Raw genomic sequence first — 19741 nt, forward strand, 5'->3', positions numbered from 1 at the left:
CGGTGCTAACCTAATTGAGATCGATTTGTTTTATAATGATGTACTATGCACCCATCCCTTTGTTGATTAATTATCTCCACCTTCGTTAGTAAGCATCAATAAAATTATCTTTTCTTGTTGATAAAAATAAAAAAATAAAAAAAATAAAAAGAATGTTATAAGCATGTGTACCATATGTAAATTATGATATTTATAAAATAACAATAATTGAGATCCAAAGGGAGTCGTGGGGGTCTCCAAAAAATAAGGGTTTCAAGCATTTTTCTTTATAAAATTGATTAGAAAAATGCTTGAGACCCCTATTTTTTGAAAAACCCCATTTGGATCTCCACCATTGCTGTATGTATGGGACCCACTCATGTATGCGTGGGGCTCACACCATTAATGGTGGAGATCCAAAGGGATTGTGGGGGCCCCCAAAAAATGGGGTCTCGATCATTGTTGAATTGATTATTACAAATATCATAACTCAATCCTATCAGAGTGATAATTAAAAAATAAATAAATTATAACCAAATACTACCTACGATATAATTAAAAGACTCTTAAATCATAATAAAAATAATATCATAATTAACGTTATAATGAACACCGAACGCTCAAATAGGTTATAATTAGGTTTTTAATTTTTAATTTTTTTATTTTAAAAATCATAATAAAAATAAAGCAATGATTCATGGCAATAAATAATGATACTCTAATGGAGCACTAATTTTGATACTCTAATGGAGCATTAATGACATGGCAATAAATAAAAAAAATAAAATAAAAACAAACTAAGACCAAAACATCACATCAGTGTGGGTAGAACCCACTACCAACTCATTAGCTCTACCTTTAGAGCTCAAAAATTAGAGGTTCAAAACATTTTTCATAAAAATAATATCAACAGTATGATGAATCATATAACTAGATTGTACCTAGCGATGTATAAACATAGAATTTCCCATAAATAATAGGGTAAGGTGCAAAAACATCTGATATGTTAACTGTTTCAATGCCATTTCTACAGAAATGGAGACAAAAGACTTTCTCCTTTCGTTCTCTCTCCTTTTCCTTCTCTGCGCAAATCTGAATCGTATTCAAAATACTGTTAGTTGAAGTAAGAGGTATTCTGATTGATTAAATCTCAGTCTCATAATTATTACTCCAATTTTTCTGTTATTCACTGTTTCAGCTGATTTTCAAGCCAAAAAATGTTGAAGCTCAGCTCAACGGAGGCCTGAATTGGATTCATTTTCTTGTTTTGAATCCATCTGACAAAGTTAAACTGACGAATCGAGAATCATCTGTGTTTTTATTATATTCTACCGCGATTCGATTTGATCTGTTTAGAAACGAAAGCTGAAAGTAAATTGGTGAAATTAGTGTGATGTATGGTGTTGGGGATTCAGGGGCGATTTCGAAGGACTCGAGTATGTTGTTTTCGTCCAATTTCAAGCAATCAGATGGAGAATCAATGATGAAGAGTAGAGATTCCATGAATTCCGATCTGTACCAACAACCTCAACAGCAAAATCGGAGCTCTGGTTTAATGCGGTACAGCTCAGCGCCGAGCTCGTTCTTTCATCATCATCATCATCATCAATCATTATCGTCGAGCCCTCCTGAATCGGAAGTCATGTTTGCGAGTTTCATGTCTTCTTCTAATGGCTCTGGTGGCGATTCTGACTCTCACGATCTGCAAATTCAGACAACGGCTATGAAGCACGAGCCACCAGAGCAGAACAAGCAGTATTCAAGTTCTACTTCGACGCAGATGATTTACCAAACCGCACTAGATCACCATGATTTGGCTAATAATCATAGTAACTCCATGAGTAATAATTATAGTAATAATCTGGAGAATCCGATGATGCAAGGAAAGACGACGACAAGTGGTAATTGCTCGAATCTGATCAGACAGAGCAGCTCTCCGGCTGGATTTTTCTCCAACTTGACCGCTGCTGCTGGAAATGGTATTGTTCTCTACATCTTCATCCTCTTGTTTTTTAACTTTAGTTATTATTTTACTTTTCCTAGTTCTCTTGTGTTTACTCGGTCCTGAATGTTTCTCTTCACACTATTGAATTGGTGCTAGATAACAAAACAGAGTAATTAAGCTGGAAAAAAAGTATCAAGGATTTTTGGAACTTTTGTTTTGTCAAGATGAGTTGACTTTGAGCTTCTGTTTGGATCTGAGGGAAGGATGCCATGGAAAATACTGAATAGCCATGCTTAAAAAACACGCCACTTTTAAGTTTTTTTCTTTTTTCTTTTGCACTGGAGAGGGAAGGAATGGTAGTTGCCAATCTATTGGGGAAAAAAAAAAAAAAGAAAAAAAAAAAAAGAAAAAAGAAAAAAGAAAAAGAAAGAAATGTTTAAAGAAAACAAAACAAAATCAGCTAGAAGACCAAATTATGAGAATGAATGATGGAGATCTCTGTAAACTGAATTTGTGCAAGATTGAGAATTGGATTCCCAAGCCCACCCATTATACAATGCCTTTGGTAGTGAATGGAAGTGTGTCATGTGTAGATAAGTTTTTATGTTCATTCAAAATGGCATTTAAGGAGCTCTGATTCTGCACTTGCCAAAAATGTCTCAAGCAATTCTTTTCCCATCCGGGATTAATTTGAAAATCGATAGTAGTTTTCAATTCCATTTGCATTTGTCTTGTTTATTACTTGGGAATCGTTTGCTAAAGACTTTCAAATAAATTGCAGGATTTGGTATTGTGAGAGATGTGGGAAATGGAACCAATGGGAAAGAAAGTGCAACAACTAGGTTGAATGATCATATAAACTTCTCATCTGGGCCTGCTTCTTGCTCAAGGTTCATGCCTCAAATCACTGAAAATGGAAACGAAAGCATAGAGGCAACTAGTCAAATGAATGGGCACTTGGGTAGTAGTAATAGCAGCAATAGATTTTTTGTACCCAGCTTTGAAAATGAGTGTTGGAATGATTCTGGGTTTACTGGCCTAAAAAGAAGCAGAGATGGTGATGAGGTCAAGTTTTCTGGCTTCAATGCATTGGAAAGTCATCAGGTAGCATTTGTAGATCATAAGTAATTGTTACTGTTTCCACTTGAGCTTGTTTGTCACTCAAAATGTGTTTTTGGCTTATCAGAATGGAGAATATAGAAATTACACTGCTACTGGTTTGACTCACCACTTGAGCTTGCCAAAGACTTCTGCTGAAACGGCTGCCATAGACAAGTTTTTTCAATTTCAACAAGACTCTGTCCCCTGTAAGATCCGGGCCAAAAGAGGCTGTGCGACACACCCACGAAGCATTGCAGAGAGGGTAAAATTCTTCTGCTGCTGTTTTTTTAAAAAGGGATTAGTTTCTCAAGATGTCCTTGTGTTTCTTTTGCGCGAGCCTTGTCACCCAATCTAACAATAATCATTTGTTTGATATGCTTTTCGGGTTTTGGCTCCAGGTGAGAAGAACAAAAATTAGTGAAAGAATGAGGAAACTACAAGAGCTTTTCCCAAACATGGACAAGGTACATAACAACTTTTTATTGTGCGGGATCCTCTGTCCGAAGATCTGTCTGTCCGCCCCTCTGTATCAATGCACTCACAGCAGCATTATGGTGTTTGGTTGAGTTTTCCGAATCCATTTTCTGAATGTTTGGTGAAAAAATAAATTAATTAATAACTCATTATTTTTAGTTGGTTTTCAGAATCCGATTATTATTTTTTGAAAATTAAAAGTCATGTTTAGTTCGAATTTTTTAATATATTTTAATTAATTTTTTTGTACTTTTAGATGTACTTAATCAAGATGCATCTTAAAAATGAAACAAATTGGCTAAACTATTTTTAAAAAATTACTAAAAATAAAAAATCACTAAAAATAAACGAAAAACTGAACAAACAACTGTGTGCATTTTTTTTTCATAATTTAGCTAAATTTTTTACTTTTCTAGATGCATCTAAAAAATAAAAATAATTGACTAAAATATGAAAAAAGTTCAATAAAGATAAACTCCGTTTAAAAATAGGTTCTGAAAATGTAATTTTGTCAAACCAGTTAATAATTTTTTTTTTTTAAATTCCAAAAAAAAAGTTCTCAAAACTCAACCAAACACACTGTCCAGGCTGCTTTCTAGATTCAAGTAGCCATGCACATTTCACTTGAAAAGTAATCCATAATTAGAAACTCAAATAATCTTCTTCACTGTCTTTCAATTGGCAGCAAACAAACACAGCAGATATGTTAGATTTGGCAGTTGAGTACATTAAAGACCTTCAGGAACAGCTTAAGGTATGTACATACACACCCAAAAGAAATCAAACCAACATGAATGTCTAACCAACTTTCTATATTTCCCTCTACTCAAATTTATTGCTTTTTGGTGCAGATACTCACGGACAAACAGGCGAAGTGCACGTGTTCGAGTAAGCAGAAACAATTTTCAAATCCTGCCTCATGACTTGCTCGTGTACAGATAATAATATGAATCGAAAAAGGTGGAAATGAAAAGGATATAGCAGATCTAACTAATCTTTTTTTGTGAATGCACTTGTATGTGTAATTCAAATTGTAATAACTCTGTTTAGTTGAGAGAGTTTCAACCAACTTCAGATGATACATGCTTTGCTGGTTGTACCTTAAGTTGTAAGGTGGGCCAAATATTTTGAATTATGGAAGGAGATAATGAATAGATTTAACAAACCTGATCTGATATGGGATTAGATGACTTGTGTAAGAATAATACTAGGCATCATGAAAAAAAAAATCATAAAATGTTTCATGAAAATTTTTCATCATTTGATTAGTGTGTGGTGTTTTATTGTATGTATAATCCAAAGTTGGATAATATTTCATAATCATCTTCATGATATTTTTTTCATGATCCCTAACATTACTGCTTATGTCAATTATATTTTTTTATGGTGACTAGTAGAACTTTGATCCTATCCATTTCTTTTATGTAAGGGAAGGTTTCATTACATAACTAATCACTATAAAATAAAAATGCAAATTTATAATTAATTTTAATTAAAAAAGAGCACTACACTTGTCACGACCCCAAACCGCCCCTAGTAGTTTGGTGCCATGATGGCCAGTAATCCGTAATTACCGAAGGCCAACTTTTCAAAAACTTAACACAATCAGAGTATGGATATAGGGGGCTCACAAATGCGGAAGCAATAAATCAAATACAAGTGGTCCATAAGAGCTGTGCGTAAATCAAAGCAATGCCAAACATTTTCAATTAACTTTACAACTTGAATACAACAAGGTAAAATACATGTTACATCTTGATCAAAAGGCTTCTCGAACCGACATATACAAAATACAGCTAATACAAGTCAAGAAGCATGATTTTCAAGATTTGCCGACATGCAAGGCAGGGCATCGCCGACGTAAATACAAAAGCAAAGCCGACATAAGTACGAATCCAAAACAAGCATCCAAAACGATCTAGGCGTCGCCGCCGTCCTGCTCATCACCTACATATATATAGAGGGGTGAGTACAAATACTCAGTGAATGGTACTAATAATAAAGGTTTTGCATGAATATAGCCGAGGTCTTTCAAAACAAAACTCATCAACTTTAGCAAGACGAGGGATGAACCGTATTCATCAATCAAATATCATAACATCGGCGAAGCAAGGGATGAACCGTATTCATCAGTCAAGTATCATAACATCGGCGAAGCAAGGGATGAACCGTATTCATCAGTCAAGTATCATAACATCGGCGAAGCAAGGGGATGAACCGTATTCATCATTCAAGTATCATAACATCGGCGAAGCAAGGGATGAACCGTATTCATCAGTCAAGTATCATAACATCGGCGAAGCAAGGGATGAACCGTATTCATCATTCAAGTATCATAACATCGGCGAAGCAAGGGATGAACCGTATTCATCATTCAAGTATCATAGGGCTGTACGATCCGTAATCGTTTGGTCAAAGGTACTGCGAAAGTTTATAGTCCTCCAGCACAAAGGACTTGTGTTACTTAGGCCCGTAGCCCGATTTAACATAGAAATCTTTTCAAGAAAGGATCGTATCCTTTTACACATAGTACTGCGAAAGTTTAGAGTCCTCCAATACAAGGGACTTGTGCACTTGGTACCGCGAAAGTTTAGAGTCCTCCAGTACAAGGGACTTGTGCACTTGGTACCGCGAAAGTTTAGAGTCCTCCAGTACAAGGGACTTGTGTTACTTAGGCCCGTAGCCCGATTTAACATAGAAATCTTTTCAAGAAAGGACCGTATCCTTTTATACTTAGTACTGCGAAAGTTTAGAGTCCTCCAGCACAAGGGACTTTCCGAGGATAACAATCAAAACAAGGCTATTTATTCATGCTTAGCAAATACCCACGTCAAAACAAACAAAACAAGATTTATCAAAAGCAAGTGTAACGTAGCTTTATTAGAAATACCACTCACCTAGTTCTTCAGGTGTAGACTCAAAGCAAATATCAAGGACCTACAATCACATGGCAAGTCACATTCTCAAAGCAAGCTCTATATACATGCAAATGATCTCGGCATTCTTGCCAGATCCAAGTCAAAGACAAAGCAAAACAAGCTGGAAGCTTAATCACTGCTCCCGCTTCATGAAAACACACTGGGTACCGTCCAGGACTATGCCGAGGTCCCGCTAAACAAAGTCAGGAAAAACCTGGGTTCTCCTTTGAAGAATATGAAGAACATGATCATTTGAAAGATGGATGCAAGCTCACAACTTGTTACAAAAATCTGAGTTTTCATGCCAAGAGTTCAAAATATGGATCTGGGTACCCATTCAAGAAAGTCATGCAAGAACAAACACAAAAACATGGTTTTCGTTCCAACTTTCGGATCAAAACGAGATTTTCTTCAAGAACACATGAAAACCATTTTCTCTTTCCAAAACCAACTTCAAAACAATGCATGACATGCAACACGAGTTCGATCATGCAATGCAGCTAGATGATCAGCAAGAACAACCAAAGGAGATCAAGATTCTAACCTCAAAACTCGGATCCAACGGTTCAAACCACGAAGATCAAGCTTGGGAGACTTACTCTCACTCAAGAACTTCTCTAGAGCCTCTCTCTCTAAAACAAAGATTTGAGACAAGAAAATGATGTGTTTCAAGGTCTGCCGGCTGCCTTAACAATCAGCTCGGACACGTGGCGTTATCGGGTTGGTTCAGCTCAAAAAGGTGATTGATAGACAAGACAAGTCTCTGACAAAGCGTATGCAGCAAGCTCGGGTAAGACACATCGGCAATAAGATGACATCGGCTCAAATCAAGGATCCAGCAACAGGATAACAAAACATCGGCTAGGGAGGACGACACTTGACTAAGCTGTGCCACACCTTGGCCAGGGTGTGCCACATCTCGGCCTAGGCCATACCTGCCTGCGGACAAGGTTCACTAAGTGCAAAACATCTCGGCAATAAATGCCCGAGGTGAAGATGGGGTTGAACAAGATCTCAAAACAAATCTAAGTACAAGGTTCAAAGGCGGACTAAGCTCAAGATGACCTTGGCTACGTACACACCGAACAAGGGACAAGATCACGCAAGTAATACTAACAAAACAAGACAAACAAATCATTCCAATTATTAAAACAAGACAAGATCATGCAGGAACGTATGCAAGTCAGACAAGAGTAAGGTGAGGGTTGTTACATCCTACCCCCCTTAAAGAAGTTTGGTCCCCAAATTTAGATTACCTTGTTCCCAGAACAATTTCGGATAACGGATCCTCATATCCTCTTCCTTTTCCCACGTGGCTTCTGTGCCATAATGCTCCTTCCATTCGACCTTTACCATCGGTATCGATCTGTTCCTCAATTGCTTCACTTGTTTGTCAATAATCCTCATTGGCTTCTCCTCGTAGCCCAAATCCTCATTAACTGTGATCTCGGAATGATCAATTACATGTTGTGGATCTCGGATGTATTTTCTCAACATCGAAACATGAAACACATCATGGACTTGGCTCAAATCTGGCGGCAAAGCAAGCCTGTAGGCAACGGAATTAATTCTCTCAAGAATTTCAAATGGTCCAATATAGCGGGGTGCTAACTTACCTTTCCTTCCAAATCTGGAAACCCCTTTCATTGGTGAAACCTTCAGGAATACATGATTCCCAACTTCGAACTCTATCTCATTCCTTCTCTGATCGGCGTAGCTCTTTTGTCGGCTCTGGGCAGTTCTAATCCTCTGTTGGATAAGTTTAATCATCTCCGTTGTCACTTGAATCAATTCGGGACCAAGCAGAGTTCTGTCTCCGACTTCGGTCCAACATATCGGCGACCTACATTTTCTTCCATACAAGGCTTCATACGGCGCCATGCCAATGCTAGCTTGATAACTGTTATTGTAAGCGAATTCTACTAAGGGCAAATGTGTTCCCCAACTTCCTTGGAAGTCCAACACACAAAGTCTAAGCATATCTTCAAGTGTCTGAATTGTCCTCTCTGTCTGCCCATCTGTCTGGGGGTGAAAAGCTGTACTAAATCTCAACTCGGCTCCGAAAGCCCTTTGTAGACTCTGCCAAAATCTAGAAACAAATTTAGGATCTCGGTCTGAAACAATTGACATCGGCATTCCATGAAGTCTGACAATCTCGTTCACATATAGCAAGGCAAGTTGATTGGCGTTGAAGGTAGTCTTAACAGGTAGAAAGTGTACTGACTTAGTTAACCTATCAACAACAACCCAAATTGAATCCATACCCTTTGGTGTTTTCGGCAAACCAATCACAAAATCCATGGAGATATGTTCCCATTTCCACTCAGGAATCGGCAAAGGTTGAAGAAGTCCTGCTGGTCTTTGATGTTCTGCTTTCACTTGCTGACAATGTAAACACTGGGACACGAATTCTGCTATCTCTCTTTTCATACTTGGCCACCAGAAGGTCCGCTTCACATCTTGATACATTTTGGTGTTCCCTGGATGGACGGCAAACTTAAAACCGTGAGCTTCCTGCAAAATTTTCCTCTTTAACTCTGGGATGTCGGCCACACATAACCTTCCTTCAAACTTGAGTACTTGGTTTTCGATGGTATACCCTGGTCTCGGCTTTGTGCCAATTTCCTCGGCCATTTTCTTGAGGAAGTTATCCTCCATCTGTCTTGTCTTTACCTCATCAACAATAGTCGGCTCCGCTACCATCATGGTCAAGCACGCCAAATTTCCATCTGACTTTCTGCTCAAAGCGTCGGCTACACTGTTGGCTTTTCCCGGGTGATATTGAATTTGCATATCATAGTCTTTCAACAATTCAAGCCACCGTCTTTGCCTCAAATTCAATTCCTTCTGAGTGAATAGATACTTTAAGCTCTTATGATCTGTAAAAACCTGACAAGTAGCTCCATACAAATAGTGACGCCAAATCTTTAAAGCAAATACTACGGCCGCCAATTCTAAGTCATGGGTAGGATAGCTTTTCTCATGAGGCTTCAACTGACGAGATGCATAAGCTATAACCTTACCCTTTTGCATTAATACACAACCCAAACCCTTATGCGATGCATCACTATAGACATGAAACTCTTCGTTACCTGATGGTAGTACAAGTACTGGTGCTGTAATTAACCTCGTCTTCAGTTCCTGGAAGGCTGACTCCCGATCTTTAGTCCATTCATACAGTGTTCCCTTCTTAGTCAGTTGCGTCAATGGAATTGCAATCCTTGAGAAATCTTTCACAAACTTTCTGTAATAACCTGCCAAACCCAGAAAACTGCGAATCTCGGACACATTAGTCGGTCTCGGCCAATTTACTACGGCTTCAACTTTGCTAGGATCTACTGAGATACCCTCTTCATTAATCACATGATCCAAAAATGAGATGGTAGAAAGCCAAAACTCACACTTGTTAAACTTAGCATACAACTTCCGTTCTCTCAAAATTTGTAAGGCAAGTCTCAAATGGTTTTCATGTTCAACATCACTCTTGGAATAGATCAATATATCATCAATGAAAACAACTACAAATTCATCTAAATATGGTTTGAAGATTCGGTTCATTAAATCCATAAATGCAGCAGGGGCATTGGTCACTCCAAAAGGCATTACTAAAAACTCGTAGTGGCCATATCTTGTTCGAAAAGCAGTCTTCTCAACATCTTCGGCTTTAACTTTAAGCTGATGGTAACCAGACCGAAGGTCGATCTTAGAAAAGACTCGTGCTCCTTATAACTGATCAAGCAAATCATCAATTCTAGGTAACGGGTACTTGTTCTTAATGGTGACTTATTAAGTTCTCTATAGTCAATACAAAGACGGAGTGTGCCATCCTTCTTCTTAACAAATAAAACAGGTGCTCCCCATGGTGAAGTGCTCGGCCTAATAAATCCCTTATCTAACGACTCTTGCAATTGCAGTTTCAATTCTCTAAGTTTAGCGGGGGCCATCCTATAAGGTGGTTTGGAGATCGGCTGCGTTCCCGATATAATGTCGACAGTAAACTCTATTTCTCTATCGGTCAAGTGGCCCGGCAATTCGTCCGGAAAGACGTCGGGGAAATCACTAACAATCGGGATGTCGGCTAGGTTAACATTTCCATTCGGATCACTCAATACACTACACAGGTAGCCTCGGCACCCCTTCTGGATTAACTTACAGGCCTTAATGGACGAAATCAAGTAAGGTGGGGGCACTACCCCTTTACCCTGGAAAATAACCTCGGCTAGGTTTGGGGGTCTCAGTGTGACACTTTTCGAAACACAATTAATAGATGCATCGTTTGCAACTAACCAGTCCATTCCCAGTATAATATCAAAATGAGCTAGGTCTAGAGGCATTAGATCTACTAACAACTCAACATTCTTAATCACAATAACACAGGCCCTATAAATGGATGCAACAAACATAGATCTCCCAGATGGAGTAGATACAGACAATACATAATCAAGGGGCTCTAGTTCTCTATTAATTTTCTCGGCAAACTTAGTAGATATAAACGAATGAGTAGAACCCGAATCAATCAACACATAAGCATCTTGGGAGCAAATTAGAAGTATACTTGACACTACTGCCTCAGCATTCTGAGTGTCTCCTGGTACTAACGCAAACACTCTGCCCTGTCTCATCTGTCCTTTCCCAGCATTTCCCTTCTGAACGGAACCCGAGGTATTCTCTCCTTTCTTGCTGTTATCGACCTTTGTCTTGGGGCAATCTCTCACATAATGGCCCATCTCGCCACATTCATAACAGGCTCCAGACGTTCGTCGACAGATCCCGAAATGCTGTTTCCCACAATCCGAACACATCGGTTTAGCACTTCCTTCCTGCCTTAGGTTACTAGTACTGCCCATGTTCGTTCTCTTCTTGGTGCCCAGCTGTCCTCGGCGATTGTCATAGTTCTGCCTCTTTCGCTGGTTTTCTCCCGAGCTCTGGTATCGGTTCAAATTAGCTTCGGCCTGAATGGCTTTGTCCAATACTTCGGCATAAGTCGGCATGTCGAGCAAACTAACCCGGTCTTGAATCGGTCCACGAAGCCCACACTCGAACTTCCTGGCCTTCATATATTCATCGTTGGTCATGTGAGGTACAAACCTTACCAATTCAGTAAAAGCGCGGTCATATTCGGCCACTGTTCTGTTGCCTTGCGTCAGAGTATGAAATTCGGTAGCCTTGCGGTTTCGAACACTTAGGGGAAAATGTTTCTTGTAGAACAACTCTAAGAATCGGGTCCAGGTCAAATCTGGATTGCTCCCTCTAACCATCATCCACCACCTGCGGGCGTCATCATCTAATGTGAATGCTGCCAACGTCACTTTCTGAGCGTCAATGCTAGGGAAGATCTCGAACAACTTCTCCATTTCTAAAACCCATGCTTCAGCCTTCATCGGCTCTATACCCCCAGAGAATCTCGGTGGCCTCATTTTCTTGAACTCCCTGATCAAAGCTATCGTGCCATCCCCATATAAGGCAGGCTGCGGGGGAACTTGCGGCACTGGCGGAGGCGGAGCTACATTTCGGCCGTTGGTCTGCTCGGCCTGAGTCGACGTAGCACTAGCGAACTGCTGCCTGGTTTGCCTCAACTCGCGATCCAAACCTTCAACTAATCTTTCCAATCTGTCCATTCTATCTTCGGGCTGATCTCGGCCAAGCGGTGGTCTACCTCTCCTCATGATGCTATGAGTATGCAAGGTATGACTTTAAAACAATTAAGCAAATAACCACATAGGCAAGTAGCAAATAAGTATATCAAGACAATGCACACTTGTTCGAATAGCAAACACCATGATGCAACCCTAACATCTTTCCAAGGGAAATCCTATGCTCTTCAGGACTCAAAGTGTGTGAATAGCGTATACCGAGAAACTTGTGCTCTGATACCATTCTGTCACGACCCCAAACCGCCCCTAGTAGTTTGGTGCCATGATGGCCAGTAATCCGTAATTACCGAAGGCCAACTTTTCAAAAACTTAACACAATCAGAGTATGGATATAGGGGGCTCACAAATGCGGAAGCAATAAATCAAATACAAGTGGTCCATAAGAGCTGTGCGTAAATCAAAGCAATGCCAAACATTTCCAATTAACTTTACAACTTGAATACAACAAGGTAAAATACATGTTACATCTTGATCAAAAGGCTTCTCGAACCGACATATACAAAATACAGCTAATACAAGTCAAGAAGCATGATTTTCAAGATTTGCCGACATGCAAGGCAGGGCATCGCCGACGTAAATACAAAAGCAAAGCCGACATAAGTACGAATCCAAAATAAGCATCCAAAACGATCTAGGCGTCGCCGCCGTCCTGCTCATCACCTACATATATATAGAGGGGTGAGTACAAATACTCAGTGAATGGTACTAATAATAAAGGTTTTGCATGAATATAGCCGAGGTCTTTCAAAACAAAACTCATCAACTTTAGCAAGACGAGGGATGAACCGTATTCATCAATCAAATATCATAACATCGGCGAAGCAAGGGATGAACCGTATTCATCAGTCAAGTATCATAACATCGGCGAAGCAAGGGATGAACCGTATTCATCATTCAAGTATCATAACATCGGCGAAGCAAGGGATGAACCGTATTCATCAGTCAAGTATCATAACATCGGCAAAGCAAGGGATGAACCGTATTCATCATTCAAGTATCATAACATCGGCGAAGCAAGGGATGAACCGTATTCATCATTCAAGTATCATAGGGCTGTACGATCCGTAATCGTTTGGTCAAAGGTACTGCAAAAGTTTATAGTCCTCCAGCACAAGGGACTTGTGTTACTTAGGCCCGTAGCCCGATTTAACATAGAAATCTTTTCAAGAAAGGACCGTATCCTTTTACACATAGTACTGCGAAAGTTTAGAGTCCTCCAATACAAGGGACTTGTGCACTTGGTACCGCGAAAGTTTAGAGTCCTCCAGTACAAGGGACTTGTGCACTTGGTACCGCGAAAGTTTAGAGTCCTCCAGTACAAGGGACTTGTGTTACTTAGGCCCGTAGCCCGATTTAACATAGAAATCTTTTCAAGAAAGGACCGTATCCTTTTATACTTAGTACTGCGAAAGTTTAGAGTCCTCCAGCACAAGGGACTTTCCGAGGATAACAATCAAAACAAGGCTATTTATTCATGCTTAGCAAATACCCACGTCAAAACAAACAAAACAAGATTTATCAAAAGCAAGTGTAACGTAGCTTTATTAGAAATACCACTCACCTAGTTCTTCAGGTGTAGACTCAAAGCAAATATCAAGGACCTACAATCACATGGCAAGTCACATTCTCAAAGCAAGCTCTATATACATGCAAATGATCTCGGCATTCTTGCCAGATCCAAGTCAAAGACAAAGCAAAACAAGCTGGAAGCTTAACCACTGCTCCCGCTTCATGAAAACACACTGGGTACCGTCCAGGACTATGCCGAGGTCCCGCTAAACAAAGTCAGGAAAAACCTGGGTTCTCCTTTGAAGAATATGAAGAACATGATCATTTGAAAGATGGATGCAAGCTCACAACTTGTTACAAAAATCTGAGTTTTCATGCCAAGAGTTCAAAATATGGACCTGGGTACCCATTCAAGAAAGTCATGCAAGAACAAACACAAAAACATGGTTTCCGTTCCAACTTTCGGATCAAAACGAGATTTTCTTCAAGAACACATGAAAACCATTTTCTCTTTCCAAAACCAACTTCAAAACAATGCATGACATGCAACACGAGTTCGATCATGCAATGCAGCTAGATGATCAGCAAGAACAACCAAAGGAGATCAAGATTCTAACCTCAAAACTCGGATCCAACGGTTCAAACCACGAAGATCAAGCTTGGGAGACTTACTCTCACTCAAGAACTTCTCTAGAGCCTCTCTCTATAAAACAAAGATTTGAGACAAGAAAATGATGTGTTTCAAGGTCTGCCGGCTGCCTTAACAATCAGCTCGGACACGTGGCGTTATCGGGTTGGTTCAGCTCAAAAAGGTGATTGATAGACAAGACAAGTCTCTGACAAAGCGTATGCAGCAAGCTCGGGTAAGACACATCGGCAATAAGATGACATCGGCTCAAATCAAGGATCCAGCAACAGGATAACAAAACATCGGCTAGGGAGGACGACACTTGACTAAGCTGTGCCACACCTTGGCCGGGGTGTGCCACATCTCGGCCTAGGCCATACCTGCCTGCGGACAAGGTTCACTAAGTGCAAAACATCTCGGCAATAAATGCCCGAGGTGAAGATGGGGTTGAACAAGATCTCAAAACAAATCTAAGTACAAGGTTCAAAGGCGGACTAAGCTCAAGATGACCTCGGCTACGCACACACCGAACAAGGGACAAGATCACGCAAGTAATACTAACAAAACAAGACAAACAAATCCTTCCAATTATTAAAACAAGACAAGATCATGCAGGAACGTATGCAAGTCAGACAAGAGTAAGGTGAGGGTTGTTACAACACTCACCGTTGGATGATAGAATGAAACCTCTCCATTACAAATATGTAATGGAGATATGTGCCATTTTTCTTCCAAAAAATAAAAATAAAAAATAGATTGACAAATTACTGACTAGGCCACATTAACAAAACTCTAATAATTGAGGGATCAAGTTGAAAAAAATTAAGCTATTAGTGACAAAATAAAAATTAAGTTATATGTTAACTTCTAGGTACATAGTATAATCAAGAGCAATTCTACACTACATCTATTTAAAATTTTACTAATAATCCTATTAAAAATATTCATATCCAAATATTATTGGAGGTTTACATGTTATTATTTTTTTTGACGACCAATCATATTTGACCATTTGTATTGTTAATAAGATTATTAATGTGTATATGGGTGAATAGTATAACCTTTCTAATTAGTTAAAATAATGAATTTTAAATTAGATCCACTGCCTTTTGGTTTTTTGGCAAACAAAAAAAGCTTCACTTCATTTCATATAAAAAGAAGTACAAGAGATACTCACTCACCCTATTATTTTAACTAATCAATGAAAAAGGTGTTATCACACATCCGTCAATTAAATTGATAGCCTTTCAAACTACATTTTATAGTTCAAAACGCAATATTATTTGATACTTTTATGTTGATTTAAGTATTTTTTATGCACTAAAATGATGTAATTGAAAAGCTTTTGCAAGCTTAACTAAATAATTGGCAAACTTTGATTCCAACCGGGGAGCTAAGCTTAAAGATTTGAAGTGAATAGAAAAAAGAAAGCATAATCCGTGATGTTTTGAGAAGAAAAGATTGAATTTGATGCAACTCTGCTATACGAGCCACTCTATGTAGCTTCACTATTTTGTCGTATCTCTCTCATCTGATATCGAATTGAATGATTTAATTGGTGTTGGAAAGAAGACATAAATAGATATGATTGTGTGTGAAATAATTAAATTTTTTTTAAAAAAATCCGTACATTTACTTGGTCAAAATTCAATAACAAGAATTTGTTGTTGTCAAAATCCACAAGAGTGCAAGCTCAAATGTAATAAGCTCTCCTCTGCCTAAATTTGCACGTGCAAAGCACAACTTCGGAAAAAAAATATAGAGTAAATCGCATACTATGGCAAATCCGCAAAAAAAATCACCAATCAAACGAAATGCCAAATAAGGATCACATCACTAGACTCCGAGCCGCCACCTAATCTTTTTGGGGAAAATAGAAAATCCGGACTCCTACTGATGTAGGCCACTGCCCGTCACAATCAGAAAGTTTGATCCGAGAGTTTAGGCATAAAAGGGAAAGGTCATGAATTGAGCATCCATTCCCATCCGATCAAAGATCGGTCTCTACTAATTTTTGACATGAGATTCATTACTAAAATATGTCCATGTCCCAGTTATTAATACTAACCTTACTATATGAAGTAAACATATAAAGAGTAAATCGCATACTCTGGAAAGCATCTATCTCTTTCGTAATGAAAATGATTTTATTGAGAGTTTTCCAAGAAAAATGATAAAAAAAAGCCCTTATGAAAGAGATATGGGCACTCCCAACTTAGGAAAAATTCCCTCCAATCAACAAGCACACATAAAGATATCTCAAGTAAGCATATAATGTCATGGTAGCATACTAGACATAGTAAAAAAAAAGAATGCACAAGCAAGATGCAACCATGACAAGAGCAAAAAGGATTAAAAAGCATGTATGATCTTATATACAAAGATCTAAAATACGGGATATGAAGAGAAGAAGAGGCTCACCTAGTACTCTACAGCACCAAGCCAAGCACAAAAGGGGTTGAAAAATATGCATGATCCTAAATACGAAAATCTAAAAATGCAATAAAACTCATTAAAAGATTGTTAAGATCTGTCAAAAAGGTAGTTATACTATCTAAGGAGATAGAACTTAGAAGAGAGGCTACCAAGGGACTCATTAGTGACATTTCCTAGATTTCAACTCTTAGAATAGAATTTGGGGCGTCACACGCCCTCTTTTATTCATCGACGGAGCACGAAGAGAGAGAGAGAGAGAGAGAGAGAGAGAGAGAGACCAGATCTATTATCAGATCTAAAAGAAGAAGAAGAAGAAGAAGAAGAAGAAGATGTTAACATGTTTGAATGAAGAAGAAGAACAAGAAGAAAAAAAAAAGAAGCGGGAGCAGGAAAAATGAAGTGACAATAGAGGAAAAAGTTGAGGCAAAGAGGGAAATGATGGTGAAGTGGTAGTGGAGTGGCGACGTCGATAACGGACCGGTGGAGGTGGTGGTGATGGGAGAGAATTAGGGTTAGGGTTTTTTAGGATTTGGGTGCAAGAAGGAAAATGAGAAAGGTTAAGGATAAGGGTAATAAATGAATTATAAAAATAAAAAATAAAAAAATTGAATTTTGAGGGTGTAAGGAGTTAAATTAATGGTGTAAGTAGAATTTTGCTTCTTTTTTTTTTTTTTTTTTTTAAACAGAAGTAGAATTTTCCTTTTAGTTATTTTTTTAATTTTTTACGAAAAGACGTGTAAAAAAGTAGAGACAAGAGTTAAATTTTTTATAATGATTTTTTGATTTTTTGACTACTTTAGATTGTTGTCAACCCTTAAGGAGTGTTTATCTGGTAGGTGATATGCACATATGTCAAAATTAAGGGGAAATCATTGTTTAGTTATTGTTGGAAAAAAAAATTACCACAAACATAAACTCCACCACTTTTGACTTACACTCCACTAGAATGAGTTGCATCCCTTATGTTTTTAGGGGGGAAAAAAAAAATTCTATTGTAATTCCCCCTAAAATAAAATTTACCCTTTATAAAAACCTTACTATATAGCTTTATGAAAATATTAAGTACACCCAATTTGATACCTATTAATGATGTCTATTTCTATATAATATAAGCTCTTTCACTTAGGAAACAGTGTCAGCATGGGTTTGTTTTTTGTGTTTTTTGGGCCACATCTGCAGAAATTACCCTTATGTTTCGATAAATTCCTACTTTCTTTGTTGCTAATTCCATGAAATTTTGATAGTTCCTTGGCTGTTCACATTGGCGACTTCAGAAAATTTTTTTCAAAATAGACATTTAAAAAATTATTTTTTTTACATTTTTTAAATTATACACAAATAAATAAATAAAAGTATAATATATTGATATCATTGTTTCGAAAAATAAAATGTAAATACAAATATTTACGTAAATAAAATGTAGATACAAAAATTTACATAAACATATTTTAATAAAAAATAAAGAAAATTTCTTTAATTTAAATTGAGATAAATAATAAAATTGTTGATCCACATCGACATTCAAGTGATACACTTACTAAAAATTGCAAAATTATACAAATTTGTCAAAAGAGGTACTTTGCACAGAGGAAGTAAAACTCTAAAACATGTGTGATCACTTTACAAAGCATATATATTGATTAAAGAATTATGGATTGAGTTGGATTGGATGTTCAAAAAAGTGGGCTTGAGTGAGTGTTCAACTGAGTTGGGTGTTCAGAAAGGTGGGTTAGAGTGTTCAACATAAAAAATTTCAAGGTGTTCAATTGAACACCCAATGGTGGTGGTAGAGTTGCTCCTGGCTGTTCACGTGGGCTTTCTTTTATGGGCCAGGTTTTGTCCTCTTGTTTATTTGTTTTTTTCCCATGGAGTAAGTATCTGAGTAATGTTAGAGATCTACACTTTTAAATTCATAAATTCACTTATAGTGATGTGGCAAGAGAGTTTAGCTCTATATTATCGGGTGTGTAACAAATTAAAAATTAACACTTATCATACTATATGGTTGAATTATGAGAACCTTTTGGGGGTCTCAAAATTTTTTCTAATTAGGAAAATGTTTGAGGGTTACAATTTTTTGTGGCCACAATGGCTCAAAACTGTCAAAACGACGTCGTTTTGGGTGCAAAACATGCCAAAACGACGTCGTTCTGACAGTTTTGAGCCATTGTGGCCACAAAAATTGTGGTCCTCTAGCATTGTTGTTCTAATTATTCTTTTATAATGGAAAATGATAATTTTATTTACAATGTATTTTCATAATATTGTAATAAACCAAATATAAAAATGAATATTTTAAAGGAATGATCATTTAATTCCAATGAGTTAAAAGAAAATAATAGAGTAAAAAACCAGAAACACATGGTTTTCAAATGGTAAAATTATTTGTGCGAGTTTTCATTTTTTTTTGGGTGTTTAGTGATTTTTTTTATATATTATTATTATTATTTGAACATACACTTAGTCGAGATGTACTAAAAAAAGAAAAATAAAAAATGTGAAGAGACCTTTAAAAAAAAAAGGATCTTGCTAAAAATAATAAATAAAAAAAAGCAAACAACAAAAAGGAGCACATTTTCAATTTTTTTTGTAGTGAAAATTTTCGAAGTTTTCATAAATATTAATGTTTTAAATATACTTACATTAAAACAAATAATTTTTTAAATTAAAATATAAAAGAAAATCACTAAAAATAAAAGAAGACCAAAAAAAAAAACTATAAACTTTGTTTATGTAGAATATATTTCGTAATCCTTTACTGTTATTTAAAATATATATATATATATATATATATATATTATTTTTAAAAATATAAAAAATATTTAGTCCTACATAGCACGAATTCAATGCTAATTTTTGAAATTCATAGTACTTTCCATTTGTATTTCCCTCCTACTTATAGAAAACCTCATTTGCTTTACTCTTTTTCTAGTTCCATTTGAGTTGCTTTACTCTTTTTCTAGTTCCATTTGAGTTGTGTGTTTAATTATGAGTTATAAGTTTTTGTATCAAATATCATATATCACATTAAAAATTTCATATTCAATTCAAAACTCATTCACCAAAACTCGCAAACTCAAAATACAACTCTGTTATC

The 19741-nt window shown here is 37.3% G+C and overlaps 1 protein-coding gene across 1 annotated transcript; it reads left to right on the forward strand.

Moving 5' to 3' along the window:
• Positions 1–903: 903 nt before the first annotated feature.
• Positions 904–4664, forward strand: LOC114323030 (transcription factor bHLH130). Its single transcript, XM_028270485.2, has 6 exons — positions 904–1958; positions 2706–3028; positions 3111–3287; positions 3424–3489; positions 4185–4253; positions 4351–4664. Exons 1-6 carry the CDS (start codon positions 1373–1375, stop codon positions 4420–4422), a joined length of 1293 nt encoding a protein of 430 aa, XP_028126286.2. The 5' UTR covers positions 904–1372; the 3' UTR covers positions 4423–4664.
• Positions 4665–19741: the final 15077 nt, after the last annotated feature.

This window comes from Camellia sinensis, chromosome 5 (genome assembly GCF_055761805.1).
Source record: "Camellia sinensis isolate YWXY chromosome 5, ASM5576180v1, whole genome shotgun sequence".
Lineage (NCBI taxonomy): Eukaryota > Viridiplantae > Streptophyta > Magnoliopsida > Ericales > Theaceae > Camellia > Camellia sinensis.